This window comes from Oncorhynchus nerka, unplaced genomic scaffold, assembly GCF_034236695.1.
Source record: "Oncorhynchus nerka isolate Pitt River unplaced genomic scaffold, Oner_Uvic_2.0 unplaced_scaffold_1486, whole genome shotgun sequence".
Lineage (NCBI taxonomy): Eukaryota > Metazoa > Chordata > Actinopteri > Salmoniformes > Salmonidae > Oncorhynchus > Oncorhynchus nerka.
The window spans coordinates 57,331-74,861 of record NW_027039828.1 but is presented as its reverse complement, the minus strand read 5'-3'; the positions used below and the strand labels follow the sequence as shown (position 1 = coordinate 74,861).

Genomic DNA, 17,531 nt, shown 5'->3' with positions numbered 1-17,531 from the left:
ATGGGATGGTTGATCCGGGAGACACTGCGGTAAGATGGGATGGTTCTCTTGGTAGCGACTGTCGACATTTCCGTGCTGGCAGGTTGTGTAATTCCACTGAGACTTTTTGTTGTCATCGTGGTCCAATTTCCATGCTGATGCTCTCAGGCGTGACTCAGGATAGTCTTTACCATGGTAACCTTCTTAGACAATGAGCTGGGGACTTCTCCTCCTTCAGCCTTTATACTGGATAGAATATTTTCTTTCTGGACTATATGAGCGGGAAGAAACGAATGATCAGGTGAATGGCCTATATAGTGGGGGCTGGTGAATGGCCTATATAGTGGGGGCTGGTGAATGGCCTATATAGTGGGGCTGGTGAATGGCCTATATAGTGGGGGCTGGTGAATGGCCTATAGTGGGGGCTGGTGAATGGCCTATATATTGGGGGCTGGTGAATGGCCTATATAGTGGGGGCTGGTGAATGGCCTATATAGTGGGGGCTGGTGAATGGCCTATATAGTGGGGGCTGGTGAATGGCCTATATAGTGGGGGCTGGTGAATGGCCTATATAGTGGGGCTGGAATGGCCTATATAGTGGGGGCTGGTGAATGGCCTATATAGTGGGGGCTGGTGAATGGCCTATATAGTGGGGGCTGGTGAATGGCTATAGTGGGGCTGGTGAATGGCCTATATAGTGGGGGCTGGTGAATGGCCTATATAGTGGGGCTGGTGAATGGCCTATATAGTGGGGGGCTGGTGAATGGCCTATATAGTGGGGGCTATATAGTGAATGGCCTATATATTGGGGGCTGGTGAATGGCCTATATAGTGGGGGCTGGTGAATGGCCTATATAGTGGGGGCTGGTGAATGGCCTATATAGTGGGGGCTGGTGAATGGCCTATATGGCCTATATAGTGGGGGCTGGTGAATGGCCTATATAATGGCCTATATAGGGGGCTGGTGAATGGCCTATATAGTGGGGGCTGGTGAATGGCCTATATAGTGGGGCTGGTGAATGGCCTATATAGTGAGGGCTGGTGAATGGCCTATATAGTGAGGGCTGGTGAATGGCCTATATAGTGAGGGCTGCTGAATGGCCTATATGGCCTATTCACACAGTTCACACAGTTCACACAGGGCAGTTCACACAGGGCAGTTCGCACAGGGCAGTTCACACAGGGCAGTTCACACAGGGCAGTTCGCACAGGGCAGTTAGGGCAGTTCACAGGGCAGTTAGGCAGTTCACACAGGGCAGTTCAGGGCAGTTCACACAGGGCAGTTAGGGCAGTTCACACAGGGCAGTTCGCACAGGGCAGTTAGGGCAGTTCACACAGGGCAGTTCACACAGGGCAGTTCACACAGGGCAGTTAGGGCAGTTCGCACAGGGCAGTTCACACAGGGCAGTTCGCACAGGGCAGTTCACACAGGGCAGTTCACACAGGGCAGTTCGCACAGGGCAGTTAGGGCAGTTCGCACAGGGCAGTTAGGGCAGTTCACACAGGGCAGTTCACACAGGGCAGTTCACACAGGGCAGTTAGGGCAGTTCACACAGGGCAGTTCACACAGGGCAGTTCACACAGGGCAGTTCACACAGGGCAGTTCACACAGGGCAGTTAGGGCAGTTCGCACAGGGCAGTTCACACAGGGCAGTTCACACAGGGCAGTTCACACAGTTCGCACAGGGCAGTTCACACAGTTCGCACAGGGCAGTTCACACAGGGCAGTTAGGGCAGTTCACACAGGGCAGTTCACACAGGGCAGTTCACACAGGGCAGTTCACACAGGGCAGTTCACACAGGGCAGTTAGGGCAGTTTCACACAGGGTTCAGGGCAGTTCGCACAGGGCAGTTAGGGCAGGGCAGTTAGGGCAGGGCAGTTCACACAGGGCAGTTCACACAGAGCAGTTCACACAGGGCAGTTCACACAGGGCAGTTCACACAGTCACACATCTGTTTTTAGTCGCATGCGTTTAAAATGGTCGCACTAGAGCCCTGGCTCCAGAACTTTGGCGTCCACGTAAGTATTTTTTTTAAACCTCACGCTTTGGGCTGGATGTATCAATGTGTAGTTCATACATGCAGAATCTATGAACAGAATGACGGTTTTACCTTAATTAGCCACAAAATCCTTTGTTTGAAAGTGACTGTTTTCTGAAAGCTGTGCAGTGCCGTTTCCCCCTCGTACGCCCCGCCCCCTAGCAATGCGAGTTCCAGCCAATGAGCTTCAGCCCCTCGCCATTTGAGTGACAGCTAGCAAGATGCACACACAGCAGAGAAAGAGGGAGCCAACGACGTAGTACTCCCGTTTTGGCTCTTGAGCGCTACGGTCAGAGCTACTGGTTAAAAATGATGCAAATCTTCCCGGAAAGTCTCTTTTAGGGCTTCAGTTGATCCATGATTGTTTGTCCCCAGGCTGCTCTCTGGGGTGAAGAAACACTTTATATTCCAGCATCAGGATGGAAAAGTGGTGGTCAGGAATGACGTGGTGGTCACTCACCTAACTAACGTAAGAATACAGTCTAATCATTACATGTGTATATTAACAATCTGGAACAAATTGGTCTCATAAATTGGAATTCCCTGTCTAACCCAATCTCTCTGTCCTTCTTTCTCTCCTCTCCTCTTTCTCGTGTCTCGGTCTCTCTCCTCTTTCTTCTCTCTCTCTCTCTCTTTTCCTCTCTTTCTCTGTCTCTCTCCTCTTTCTCCTCTCTCTTTTCTCTCTCTCTGTCTCTTTGTCTCTCTCTGTCTCTCTCTCTCTCTCTCTTTCTTTCTCTCTCTTTTCTCTGTCTCTCTGTCTCTCTCTCTCTTTCTGTCTCTCTCCTCTTCTCTCTCTTCTTTCTGTCTGTCTCTCTCTCTTTCTCTCTCTCCTCTCTCTCTCTCCTTTCTCTGTCTCTCTCCTCTTTCTCCTCTCTCTTTTCTCTCTCCTGTCTCTCTGTCTCTCTCCTCTCTTCTCTTTCTCTCCTTTCTCTGTCTCTCTCCTCTTTCTCTCCTCTCTCTCTTTCTCTGTCTCTCTCCTCTTTCTCCTCTCTTTTTCTCTCTCTCTCTTTCTGTCTCTCTCTCCGTCTATCTTTTTCTCTTTCTCTCTCTCTTTCTTTCTCCTTTTCTCCTCTCCTCTTTCTGTCTCTCTCTTTTCTCTTTCTCTGTCTCTCTCTCTATCTTTTTCTCCTCTCTCTCCTCTTTCTCTGTCTCTCTCCCCCTGCTAGAACTCCTTCCGTGTTGGAGCACTCTTTCTGTCTACGACACTCCCTCCCTCCAGGCTCTTATTTCTCTGTTTTGTCTGGGCTCTCTCAAATACTTCTCTCTCTAGGCAAAGGCAGGTCTCTATCATTGATGAGTTTCTTTCTTTTGTCTGATGTATACTGTTATTACAGTTGCAAAATTCACTATGTCTGGTCGGAGGTGACCCTGTTATAACTCTAGATGAGTCTGTTTTTCTGAGACTTTGACCCTGTTATAACCTCTAGATGAGACTTTCTCTAGATGAGACTGTTATAACCCCTAGATGAGACTCCTGTTTTCTCCTGTTATAACTCTAGATGAGTCTGTGACCCTGTTATAACCTCTAGATGAGACTGTGACCCTGTTATAACCTCTAGATGAGACTCCCTGTTATAACTCTAGATGAGACGGTGACCCTGTTATAACTTAGATGAGACGGTCCCTGTTATAACCCCTCTCCCTGTTATAACCTCTAGATGAGACGGTCTGTTATAACCTCTCTGACCCTGTCTAACCTCTAGATGAGACGTGACCCTGTCATAACCCCTAGATGAGACTGACCCTGTTATAACCTCCAGATGAGACGGTGACCCTGTTATAACCTCTAGATGAGACGGTGACGCTGTTATAACCTCTAGATGAGACGGTGACCCTGTTATAACCCCTAGATGAGACGGTGACCCTGTTATAACCTCTAGATGAGACTGTGACCCTGTTATAACCTCTAGATGAGACGGTGACCCTGTTATAACCTCTAGATGAGACGGTGACCCTGTTATAACCTCTAGATGAGACGGTGACCCTGACGGTGACCCTGTTATAACCCCTAGATGACCCTGTGACCCTGTCATAACCTCTAGATGAGACGGTGACCCTGTTATAACCTCTAGATGAGACAGTGACCCTGTTATAACCTCTGTAGATGAGACGGTGACCCTGTTATAACCTCTAGATGAGACGGTGACCCTGTTATAACCTCTAGATGAGACGGTGACCCTGTTATAACCCCTAGATGAGACGGTGACCCTGTTATAACCTCTAGATGAGACGGTGACCCTGTTATAACCTCTAGATGAGACAGTGACCCTGTTATAACCTCTAGATGAGACGGTGACCCTGTTATAACCTCTAGATGAGACGGTGACCCTGTTATAACCTCCAGATGAGACGGTGACCCTGTTATAACCTCCAGATGAGACGGTGACCCTGTTATAACCTCTAGATGAGACGGTGACCCTGTTATAACCTCTAGATGAGATGGTGACCCTGTTATAACCTCCAGATGAGACTGTGACCCTGTTATAACCTCTAGATGAGACGGACCCTGTTATAACCTCCAGATGAGACGGTGACCCTGTTATAACCCTAGATGAGACGGTTGTTGTCTGATGAGAGTTCACTCCCTGTTATAACCTCTAGATGAGACGGTGACCCTGTTATAACCTCTAGATGAGACGGTGACCCTGTTATAACCCTAGATGAGACGGTGACCCTGTTATAACCTCTAGATGAGACACCACCATAACCCCTAGATGACCTCATACCCTGTCATAACCTCTAGATGAGACACCCTGTTATAACCTCTAGATGAGACAGTTGTTATAACCAGATGAGACGGTGACCCTGTTATAACCTCTAGATGAGACGTTGACCCTGTTATAACCTCTAGATGAGACGGTGACCCTGTTATAACCCCTAGATGACCTGACCCTGTTATAACCTCTAGATGAGACGGCCCTGTTATAACCCCTAGATGAGACTGACCCAGTTATAACCTCTAGATGAGACGGTGACCCTGTTATAACCTCTAGATGAGACAGTGACCCTGTTATAACCTCTAGATGAGACGGTGACCCTGTTATAACCTCTAGATGAGACGGTGACCCTGTTATAACCTCCAGATGAGACGGTGACCCTGTTATAACCTCCAGATGAGACGGTGACCCTCTAGATGAGAGTGACCCTGTTATAACCTCTAGATGAGATGGTGACCCTGTTATAACCTCCAGATGAGACCCTGTTATAACCTCTAGATGAGACGGTGACCCTGTTATAACCTCCAGATGAGACGACCCTGTTATAACCCCTAGATGAGACGGTGACCCTGTCATAACCTCTGATGAGACGGTGACCCTGTTATAACCTCTAGATGAGACGGTAACCTGTTATAACTAGATGAGACGGTGACCCTGTTATAACCTCTAGATGAGACGGTGACCCTGTTATAACCTCTAGATGAGACGGTGACCCTGACGGTGACCCTGTTATAACCCCTAGATGACCCTGTGACCCTGTCATAACCTCTAGATGAGACGGTGACCCTGTTATAACCTCTAGATGAGACAGTGACCCTGTTATAACCTCTGTAGATGAGACGGTGACCCTGTTATAACCTCTAGATGAGACGGTGACCCTGTTATAACCTCTATGATGACCCTGTTATAACCCCTAGATGACCCTGTGACCCTGTTATAACCTCTAGATGAGACGGTGACCCTGTTATAACCCCTAGATGAGACCCCAGTTATAACCTCTAGATGAGACGGTGACCCTATAACCTAGATGAGACAGTGACCCTCTAGACCTCTAGATGAGACGGTGACCCTGTTATAACCTCTAGATGAGACAGTGACCCTGTTATAACCTCCAGATGAGACGGTGACCCTGTTATAACCTCCAGATGAGACGGTGACCCTGTTATAACCTCTAGATGAGAGTGACCCTGTTATAACCTCTAGATGAGACTGTGACCCTGTTATAACCTCTAGATGAGACGGTGACCCTGTTATAACCTCCAGATGAGACGGTTATAACCCCTAGATGAGTCATAACAGATGACCCTGTTATAACCTCTAGATGAGACGGTGACCCTGTTATAACCTCTAGATGAGACGGTGACCCTGTTATAACCTCTAGATGAGACGGTGACCCTGTTATAACCTCTAGATGAGAACCCTGTTATAACCTCTAGATGAGACGGTGACCCTGTTATAACCTCTAGATGAGATGGTGACCCTGTTATAACCTCTAGATGAGACGGTGACCCTGTTATAACCCCTAGATGACCCTGTGACCCTGTCATAACCTCTAGATGAGACGGTGACCCTGTTATAACCTCTAGATAAGTGACCCTGTTATAACCTCTGTAGATGACGGTGACCCTGTTATAACCTCTAGATGAGACGGTGACCCTGTTATAACCTCTAGATGAGACGGTGACCCTGTTATAACCCCTAGATGAGACGGTGACCCTGTTATAACCTCTAGATGAGACGGTGACCCTGTTATAACCTCTAGATGAGACGGTGACCCTGTTATAACCTCTAGATGAGACAGTGACCCTGTTATAACCTCTAGATGAGATGTGACCTGATGAGACCCCTGTTATAACCTCCAGATGAGACTGACCCTGTTATAACCTCTAGATGAGACAGTGACCCTGTTATAACCTCTAGATGAGAGACCCTGTTATAACCTCCAGATGAGACTGTGACCCTGATAACCCTAGATGAGACGGTATAACCTCCAGATGAGACGGTGACCCTGTTATAACCCCTAGATGAGACCCTGTCATAACCTCTAGATGAGACGGTGACCCTGTTATAACCTCTAGATGAGACGGTGACCCTGTTATAACCTCTAGATGAGACGGTGACCCTGTTATAACCTCTAGATGAGACCCCTGTTATAACCTCTAGATGAGACGGTGACCCTGTTATAACCTCTAGATGAGACGGTGACCCTGTTATAACCTCTAGATGAGACGGTGACCCTGTTATAACCTCTGTAGATGAGACGGTGACCCTGTTATAACCTCCAGATGAGACGGTGACCCTGTTATAACCTCTAGATGAGACGGTGACCCTGTTATAACCTCTAGATGAGACGGTGACCCTGTTATAACCTCTGTAGATGAGACGGTGACCCTGACTGTGACCCTGTTATAACCTCTAGATGAGACGGTGACCCTGTTATAACCTCCAGATGAGACGGTGACCCTGTTATAACCCCTAGATGAGACGGTGACCCTGTCATAACCTCTAGATGAGACGGTGACCCTGTTATAACCTCTAGATGAGACGGTGACCCTGTTATAACCTCTAGATGAGACGGTGACCCTGTTATAACCTCTAGATGAGACGGTGACCCTGTTATAACCTCTAGATGAGACGGTGACCCTGTTATAACCTCTAGATGAGACAAGTGACCCTGTTATAACCTCTAGATGAGATGGTGACCCTGTTATAACCTCTAGATGAGACGGTGACCCTGTTATAACCCCTAGATGACCCTGTGACCCTGTCATAACCTCTAGATGAGACGGTGACCCTGTTATAACCTCTAGATGAGACAGTGACCCCTCTGTAGATGAGACGGTGACCCTGTTATAACCTCTAGATGAGACGACCCTGTTATAACCTCTAGATGAGACGGTGACCCTGTTATAACCCCTAGATGAGACGGTGACCCTGTTATAACCTCTAGATGAGACGGTGACCCTGTTATAACCTCTAGATGAGACGGTGACCCTGTTATAACCTCTAGATGAGACAGTGACCCTGTTATAACCTCTAGATGAGACTGTGACCCTGTTATAACCTCCAGATGAGACGGTGACCCTGTTATAACCTCCAGATGAGACGGTGACCCTGTTATAACCTCTAGATGAGACAGTGACCCTGTTATAACCTCTAGATGAGATGGTGACCCTGTTATAACCTCCAGATGAGACTGTGACCCTGTTATAACCTCTAGATGAGACGGTGACCCTGTTATAACCTCCAGATGAGACGGTGACCCTGTTATAACCCCTAGATGAGACGGTGACCCTGTCATAACCTCTAGATGAGACGGTGACCCTGTTATAACCTCTAGATGAGACGGTGACCCTGTTATAACCTCTAGATGAGACGGTGACCCTGTTATAACCTCTAGATGAGACGGTGACCCTGTTATAACCTCTAGATGAGACGGTGACCCTGTTATAACCTCTAGATGAGACGGTGACCCTGTTATAACCTCTAGATGAGACGGTGACCCTGTTATAACCTCTGTAGATGAGACGGTGACCCTGTTATAACCTCCAGATGAGACGGTGACCCTGTCATAACCTCTAGATGAGACGGTGACCCTGTTATAACCTCTAGATGAGACGGTGACCCTGTTATAACCTCTAGATGAGACGGTGACCTGTTATAACCTCTGTAGATGAGACGGTGACCCTGTGAGACTGTGACCCTGTTATAACCCCTAGATGAGACGGTGACCCTGATAACCTCTAGATGAGAGACCCTGTTATAACCTCTAGATGAGACCCCTGTCATAACCTCTGTAGATGAGACGGTGACCCTGTTATAACCTCTGTAGATGAGACTGTGTTATAACCTCTAGATGAGACGGTGACCCTGTTATAACCTCTAGATGAGACGGTGACCCTGTCATAACCTCTGTAGATGAGACTGACCCTGTTATAACCTCTGTAGATGAGACTGTGACCCTGGCGGGGTGCTGTGACCCCTCACCTGGCCCAGATCAAGGTGCTCCACAGGGTGTTCTGTACGGGTGTGGCAGAGGTCCCCCCTGAGACCCCTAACGTGGTGCGGGCCTCACACCTGCTCAACACACTGTACAAGGCTATCATAGAGTACGACAGCGTGGGAGAGGCATCCCAACAGGCCGTGAGTGTTTGTGTTTACGTGTCTGTGAGTCTGACCGTGTCTGGTAACCGTGTCTGTGAGTCTGACCGTGTCTGTGAGTCTGACCGTGTCTGTGAGTCTGACCGTGAGTGTGACCGTGTCTGTGAGTCTGACCGTGTCTGTGAGTCTGACCGTGTCTGGTAACCATGTCTGTGAGTCTGACCGTGTCTGTGACCGTGTCTGTGAGTGTGACCGTGTCTGTGAGTGTGACCGTGTCTGTGAGTCTGACCGTGAGTGTGTGTGAGTGTGACCGTGAGTGTGTGTGAGTGTGACCGTGTCTGTGAGTGTGACCGTGTCTGTGAGTCTGACCGTGTCTGTGAGTCTGACCGTGTCTGTGACCGTGAGTCTGACCGTGTCTGTGAGTCTGACCGTGTCTGTGAGTCTGACCGTGTCTGTGAGTCTGACCGTGTCTGGTAACCGTGTCTGTGAGTCTGACCGTGTCTGTGAGTGTGTGTGTCTGTGACCGTGTCTGTGAGTGTGTGTGTCTGTGTCTGTGAGTGTGTGTGTCTGTGAGTGAGTGTGTGTGTGTCTGTGACCGTGTTTGTGAGTGTGTTTGGTTTCGTGCATGTCTTTGAGTGAGAGTTAATCGACTCCAAACAGCCAGTTGTGTAACTGTCTAACTACCCTGACCTCTGACCTAGGTGGCTCTGTTATTCTCTCTGTGGACAGAGACAGTCAGACCATACCTAGAGATCGTGGATGAATGGATCGTTCATGGTCACCTGTTTGACCCCGCTAAAGAGTTCATCATTCAGAGGTATGGAACAAGCCTCGCTTCTGGCCATGTCATGAAAATATTTAGGCACTCAGGGTACATGGGCCGTTGATGAAGTCTCTCTTTGTCCTGATAGTGTTGGGTGTCATCTGTCGTCACCCTATTCACTACATAGTGCACTACTTTAGACCAGAGCCCTATTCCCTACATAGTGCACTAATTTAGACCAGAGCCCTATTCCCTACATAGTGCACCCAGAGCCCTATTCCCTACATAGTGCACTAATTTAGACCAGAGCCCTATTCCCTATATAGTGCACTAGTGCATTTAGACCAGAGCCCTGTTCCCTATATAGTGCACTAATTTAGACCAGAGCCCTGTTCCCTATATAGTGCACTACTTTAGACCAGAGCCCTGTTCCTATATAGTGCACTAATTTAGACCAGAGCCCTATTCCCTATATAGTGCACTACTTTAGACCAGAGCCCTATTCCCTATATAGTGCACTACTTTCCCTAGACCAGACCAGAGCCCTAGTCCCTATTTAGTGCACTATACACCAGAACCCATAGGGAATAGTGCACGACCAGAGCCCATTTAGACCAGAGCCCTATTTAGGCCCATATGAATAGTGCACTACTTTATCCAGAGCCCACCAGAGCCCATAGGGAATAGTGCACTACTTTAGACCAGAGCCCATAGGGAATAGTGCACTACTTTACACCAGAGCCCATAGGGAATAGTGCACTACTTTAGACCAGAGCCCATAGGGAATAGTGCACTACTTTAGACCAGAGCCCATAGGGAATAGTGCACCACTTTACACCAGAGCCCATAGCCTACTTTAGACCAGAGCCCATAGGGAATAGTGCACTACTTTATACCAGAGCCCATATGGAATAAATAGTGCACTACTTTAGACCAGAGCCCATAGGGAATAGTGCACTACTTTACACCAGAGCCCATAGGGAATAGTGCACTTTTAGACCAGAGCCCATAGGGAATAGTGCAATAGACCAGAGCCCATAGGGAATAGTGCACTTTTGCCATTTTAGAGACTCATTATATGTCTGTTACAGTGCCTTGCGAAAGTATTCGGCCCCCTTGAACTTTGCGACCTTTGCCACATTTCAGGCTTCAAACATAAAGATATAAAACTGTATTTTTTGTGAAGAATCAACAACAAGTGGGACACAATCATGAAGTGGAACGACATTTATTGGATATTTCAAACTTTTTTAACAAATCAAAAACTGAAAAATTGGGTGTGCAAGAGATTAATATATTATACAATCCACCTGACTAATGATGAATCAATCCACCTGTCTCTCCGTATAAATGCACCTGCACTGTGATAGTCTCAGAGGTCCGTTAAAAGTGCAGAGAGCATCATGAAGAACAAGGAACACACCAGGCAGGTCCGAGATACTGTTGTGAAGAAGTTTAAAGCCGGATTTGGATACAAAAAGATTTCCCAAGCTTTAAACATCCCAAGGAGCACTGTGCAAGCGATAATATTGAAATGGAAGGAGTATCAGACCACTGCAAATCTACCAAGACCTGGCCATCCCTCTAAACTTTCAGCTCATACAAGGAGAAGACTGATCAGAGATGCAGCCAAGAGGCCCATGATCACTCTGGATGAACTGCAGAGATCTACAGCTGAGGTGGGAGGCTCTGTCCATAGGACAACAATCAGTTGTATATTGCACAAATCTGGCCTTTATGGAAGAGTGGCAAGAAGAAAGCCATTTCTTAAAGATATCCATAAAAAGTGTCGTTTAAACATGGGAGACACACCAAACATGGGAAGAAGGTGCTCTGGTCAGATGAAACCAAAATTGAACTTTTTGGCAACAATCGAAAACGTTATGTTTGGCGTAAAAGCAGCACAGCTCATCACCCTGAACACCATCCCCACTGTCAAACATGGTGGTGGCAGCATCATGGTTTTGGCCTGCTTTTCTTCAGCAGGGACAGGGAAGATGGTTAAAATTGATGGGAAGATGGATGGAGCCAAATACAGGACCATTCTGGAAGAAAACCTGATGGAGTCTGCAAAAGACCTGAGACTGGGACGGAGATTTGTCTTCCAACAAGACAATGATCCAAAACATAAAGCAAAATCTACAATGGAATGGTTCAAAAATAAACATATCCAGGTGTTAGAATGGCCAAGTCAAAGTCCAGACCTCAATCCAATCGAGAATCTGTGGAAAGAACTGAAAACTGCTGTTCACAAATGCTCTCCATCCAACCTCACCGAGCTCGTGCTGTTTTGCAAGGAGGAATGGGAAAAAATGTCAGTCTCTCGATGTGCAAAACTGATAGAGACATACCCCAAGCGACTTACAGCTGTAATCGCAGCAAAAGGTGGCGCTACAAAGTATTAACTTAAGGGGCTGAATAATTTTGCACGCCCAATTTTTCAGTTTTTGATTTGTTAAAAAAGTTTGAAATATCCAATAAATGTCGTTCCACTTCATGATTGTGTCCCACTTGTTGTTGATTCTTCACAAAAAAATACAGTTTCATATCTTTATGTTTGAAGCCTGAAATGTGTCAAAAGGTCGCAAAGTTCAAGGGGGCCGAATACTTCCTATTTTAACACTGAAAAGGCTTTTTCCAAAATGAGAATATCCATGTGACATGGCTATCATTGGGTTTACTTGATAGCCACCTACACAAATAGCTCGCTAGATCAAAGTGTTAATAAGAGAAATTCATTTAAAAAGATTCAAAGCAATAGAAATAAGTTCTCCAGGAGGCATCTACTGAGGGAGCTAAGAAGAGCTGTGTTGTCAGTCATTTATTCTGAATTGAATAAAACAACCAGGTTTTCAATGTGGTTTTTATGATATGATTTTTTATATAAAAGCTCACATAGTATAACGTACAGTGTCTGTAATAGAATAAACATGGTATAAATGAATGTAGACCTTCATAAAGTGGGGGGGTACCAAGATGGAGGTGTGTTGGCTTCAACACAGCACCCCCTATATTAGTCATCTAGTGTGTGTATATATAAATCAATGGTCCTGACCCCTACCTTGTCTGTATCTCCCAACCCAGGAACAAAGACGTACCAGTGAATCACAGAGACTTTTGGTACGCCACCTACACCTTGTACAGTATCTCCGAGACGGTGGAGAGCGAGGACAAGCTGAGTGACGCGGCCAGCGGGAGCAGCGCAGGGGAGCAGGGATCGAAGTCTCAGCTCACCATGGTGTCCTTCCTCAAGCCGGTCCTCAAACAGATCATCATGGCTGGGAAGAGCATGCAGCTCCTCAAGAACCTGGACTGTAAAGAGGCTGAGCAGACCGATGGCTCCACTAGAGGTCAGTGTTCGTCTGTAGAGGCTGAGTAGACCGATGGCTCCACTAGAGGTCAGTGTTCGTCTGTAGAGGCTGAGTAGACCGATGGCTCCACTAGAGGTCAGTGTTCGTCTGTAGAGGCTGAGTAGACAGTGTTCGAGGCTCCACTAGAGGTCAGTGTTGGTCTGTTGGAGGCTGAGCAGACCGATGGCTCCACTGAGGTCAGTGTTGGTCTATAGAGGCTGAGCAGACCGATGGCTCCAGTGTTGGTCTATAGAGGCTGAGCAGACCGATGGCTCCACTTGAGGTCAGTGTTGGTCTGTAGAGGCTGAGCAGACCGATAGCTCCACTAGAGGTCAGTGTTGGTCTATAGGTCTGTAGAGGCTGAGCCGAGACTAGAGGTCAGTGTTGGTCTGTAGAGGCTGAGCAGACCGATAGCTCCACTAGAGGTCAGTGTTGGTCTATAGAGGCTGAGCAGACCGATGGCTCCACAGTGAGGTCAGTGTTGGTCTGTTGGTCTATAGAGGCTGAGCAGACCGATGGCTCCACTAGAGGTCAGTGTTGGTCTATAGAGGCTGAGCAGACCGATGGCTCCACTTGAGGTCTGTAGCTGGTCTGTAGTTCATCTTTAGCTGGTGTGTAGCTGGTCTGTAGTTCATCTTTAGCTGGTGTGTAGCTGGTCTGTAATTGGTCACCAGGCTAGTGTTTCTAGTGCAGAGTGTGGTATCAGAGAGAGCTGTCTGTTTGAGATGGGAGACAGGGAGTTTGAGTACTGGGAGACAGGGGAGTTACTGAATATACAGTATTATGGAACCATAAAATTGTTCCTATCTCATCCCTGAGCCTTGAGCTATAATCTAGCAAAGCATGGCTGTATGGTACAAAACACCTGCTTTCTGCTTGGGTTCCTAATGTTCTGTGTTTTAGATACTTTCTGCTTGGGTTCCTAATGTTTTCTGTGTGTTTTAGATGCTTACTGCTTGGGTTCCTAATGTTCTCTGTGTTTTAGATACTTACTGCTTGGGTTCCTAAAGTTCTGTGTGTGTTTTAGATGCTTACTGCTTGGGTTCCTAATGTTCTCTGTGTGTTAGATGCTTACTGCTTGGGTTCCTAATGTTCTGTGTGTTTTAGATACTTTCTGCTTGGGTTCCTAATGTTCTGTGTGTTTTAGATACTTACTGCTTGGGTTCCTAATGTTCTCTGTGTGTTTTAGATACTTACTGCTTGGGTTCCTAATGTTCTCTGTGTGTTTTAGATACTTACTGCTTGGGTTCCTAATGTTCTCTGTGTGTTAGATACTTTCTGCTTGGGTTCCTAATGTTCTCTGTGTTTTAGATACTTTCTGCTTGGGTTCCTAATGTTCTCTGTGTGTTTTAGATACTTACTGCTTGGGTTCCTAATGTTCTCTGTGTGTTAGATGCTTACTGCTTGGGTTCCTAATGTTCTCTGTGTGTTTTAGATGCAGAAAGGAAGAGCTTGTACACTCTTTTTCTGGAGTCTGTTCAGTCCCGCCTCCGTTGCCGGGACGACTCCCCCGTGGATACGGTCACCGAGCAACAGGCCACTAAGCAGAGCCTGATCAAGATGCAGTCGATTGTAGCTCAGCATCTACAGATGGATGACATACATGACCCTCTACTGGCCATCAACTTCGCCAGGTGAGTGGAGGAGAGTATACTTGGAGCGGGGTAGGGACCGAGGCGGCGTGGGGTAGGGACCGAGGCGGCGCGGGGTAGGGACCGAGGCGGCGCGGGGTAGGGACCGAGGCGGCGCGGGGTAGGGACCGAGGCGGAGCGGGGTAGGGACCGAGGCGGGGTAGGGACCGAGGCGGGGTAGGGACCGAGGCGGCGCGGGGCGGAGCGGGTTAGGGACCGAGGCGGCGCGGGTAGGGACCGAGGCGGCGCGGGTAGGGACCGAGGCGGCGCGGGGTAGGGACCGAGGCGGCGCGGGGTAGGGACCGAGGCGGAGCGGGGTAGGGACCGAGGCGGCGCGGGGTAGGGACCGAGGCGGCGCGGGGTAGGGACCGAGGCGGCGCGGGGTAGGGACCGAGGCGGAGCGGGTTAGGGACCGAGGCGGCGCGGGTTAGGGACCGAGGCGGCGCGGGTTAGGGACCGAGGCGGCCTGGGGTAGGGACCGAGGCGGCCTGGGGTAGGGACCGAGGCGGCGCGGGGTAGGGACCGAGGCGGCGCGGGGTAGGGACCGAGGCGGCGCGGGGTAGGGACGAAACATTTCCAAGATGGCGTAGCAGTGGGGATGTCTGTTTTGATTGGCTTGTCCCGTCCCTTGTATACATCGTTTTTCTTCGTATATATTTTTTTATATTTCTTAATCTCATTTTCCATCTACGGACTAAACATACTCTCCTGCAAGCCGCCTCACCCAATGTGGTACGGATCTGCTATTTATACACTTTGGAACCGGAACCCCCTTCAGGAGCTAGCCAATAACTAGATAGCCTGGAGCTAGCCTCAAACTAGGCCCATCTCCCAGCTAGCCGAAGAGATTCCTTCAAGCAATCCTTGTGCTTCAATTACCTCTTTTGCCAATTGACCTGGAACCTCAGCCCCGCCGATTCATCACAACTGGTCTACCGAGGTAACCGTCCGAGGGGGTTTTCTGTCCTGAAGCAAGCGCCAGTTAGCCTGGAGCTAGCCTCGAGCTAGGCCCTTCTCCCGGCTAGCCAAAGAATTCCATAAGATAATTCCTGGGCTTCAATACCTCTTTTGCCGATTGGCCTGGATCCTTTGCTGCCGACACGGAACCCCGCCTATCCATCACGACTGGTCAGCCGACGTGACCGTCCGAGGGGGTTTCAACAGACTCTCCCGTTGCGACGTCCCCCTGAGGCCCATCTGCTAGCCTTCTGATAGCCCCGTTCTGCTAGCTGTCTGAATCGCCGTGCCTCCAGCTCGCCTAGGTACTCACTGGACCCTATGATCACTCGGCTACACATGCCTCTCCCTAAAGTCAATATGCCTTGTCTATTGCTGTTTTGGTTAGTTATTTTTGTCTTATTTCACTGTAGAGCCTCCAGCCCTGCTCATTATCCCTTAGCTAGCCCTTATGTTCCACCCCCCACACATGCAGTGACGGCACCTGGCTTAAATGGTGCCTCTAGAGACAAGACCTCTCTCATCGTCACTCAATGCCAAGGTTTACCTCCACTGTATTCACATCCTACCATACCTTTGTCTGTACGTTGTCTTGAATTTATTATTCCGCGCCCAGAAACCTGCTCCTTTTACTCCCTGTTCCAAACGTACTAGACAACCATTTCTTATAGCCTTTAGCTGTACCCTCATCCTACTCCTCTGTTCCTAACGTACTAGACGACCAGTTCTTATAGCCTTTAGCCGTACCCTCATCCTACTCCTCCTCTCTTCCTAACGTACTAGACTAGACGACCAGTTCTTATAGCCTTTAGCCGTACCCTCATCCTACTCCTCCTCTGTTCCAAAATCACTAGACGACCAGTTCTTATAGCCTTTAGCCGTACCCTCATCCTACTCCTCCTCTCTTCCTAACATACTAGACGACCAGTTCTTATAGCCTTTAGCCGTACCCTCATCCTACTCCTCCTCTGGTGATGTAGAGGTGAATCCGGCCCTGCAGTTCCTAGCTCCACTCCCATTCCCCAGGCGCTCTCATTTGTTGACTTCTGTAACCGTAAAAGCATTGGTTTCATGCCTGTTAACATTAGAAGCCTCCTCCCTAAGTATGTTTTATTCACTGCATTAGCACACTCTGCCAACCCAGATGTTCTAGCCGTGTCTGAATCCTGGCTTAGGAAGACCACCAAAAATCCTGAATTGTCCATTCCTAACTATAACATTTTATGACAAGATAGAACTACCAAAGGGGGCGGAGTTGCAATCTACTGCAGAGATAGCCAGCAGAGTTCTATCTTACTATCCAGGTCTGTACCCAAACAATTCAAGCTTCTACTTCTAAAAATCCACCTTTCGAGAAACAAGTCTCTTACCGTTGCCGCTTGTTATAGACCCCCTTCAGCCCCCAGCTGTGCCCTGGACACCCTATGTGAATTGATTGCCCCCCATCTATCTTCAGAGTTCGTACTGTTAGGTGACCTAAACAGCAATATGCAGGTTAACACCCTTCCGAACCTTCAATCTAAGCTAGATGCCCTCAATCTCACACAAATCATCAAGGAACCTACCGGGTACAACCCTAAATCCGTAACCATGGGCACCCTCTTAGATATCATCCTGACCAACCTGCCCTCAATACACCTGTGCTGTCTTCAACCAGGATTTCAGCGATCACTGCCTCATTGCCTGAGTGCACACTTGGTCCGCGGTCATACGACCACCCCTCGTCACTGTCAAACGCTCCCTAAAACACTTCAGCGAGCAGGCCTTTCTAATCGACCTGGCCCGGGTATCCTGGAAGGATATTGACCTCATTCCGTCAGTGGAGAATGCTGGTTATTCTTTAAAAGTGCCTTCCTCACCATCTTAAATAAGCATGCCCCGTTCAAAAGATTTAGAACTATGAACAGATATAGCCCCTGGTCCACTCCAGACCCGACCAGCACAAAAACATCCTGTGGCGTTCTGCATTAGCATCGAATAGCCCCCACGATAT

The 17,531-nt window shown here is 48.3% G+C and overlaps 1 protein-coding gene across 1 annotated transcript in view; it reads left to right on the top strand.

Moving 5' to 3' along the window:
- tubgcp5 (tubulin gamma complex component 5) overlaps positions 1-17,531 on the top strand; it is a 71,735-nt gene that overhangs the window by 14,487 nt on the left and 39,717 nt on the right. Inside the window, exons 9-13 of the mRNA XM_065015354.1 lie at positions 2,395-2,488; positions 8,706-8,879; positions 9,539-9,654; positions 12,685-12,950; positions 14,386-14,584. Coding sequence (XP_064871426.1) covers positions 2,395-2,488; positions 8,706-8,879; positions 9,539-9,654; positions 12,685-12,950; positions 14,386-14,584 — 849 coding nt within the window. The remainder of the gene's footprint in view (positions 1-2,394; positions 2,489-8,705; positions 8,880-9,538; positions 9,655-12,684; positions 12,951-14,385; positions 14,585-17,531) is intronic.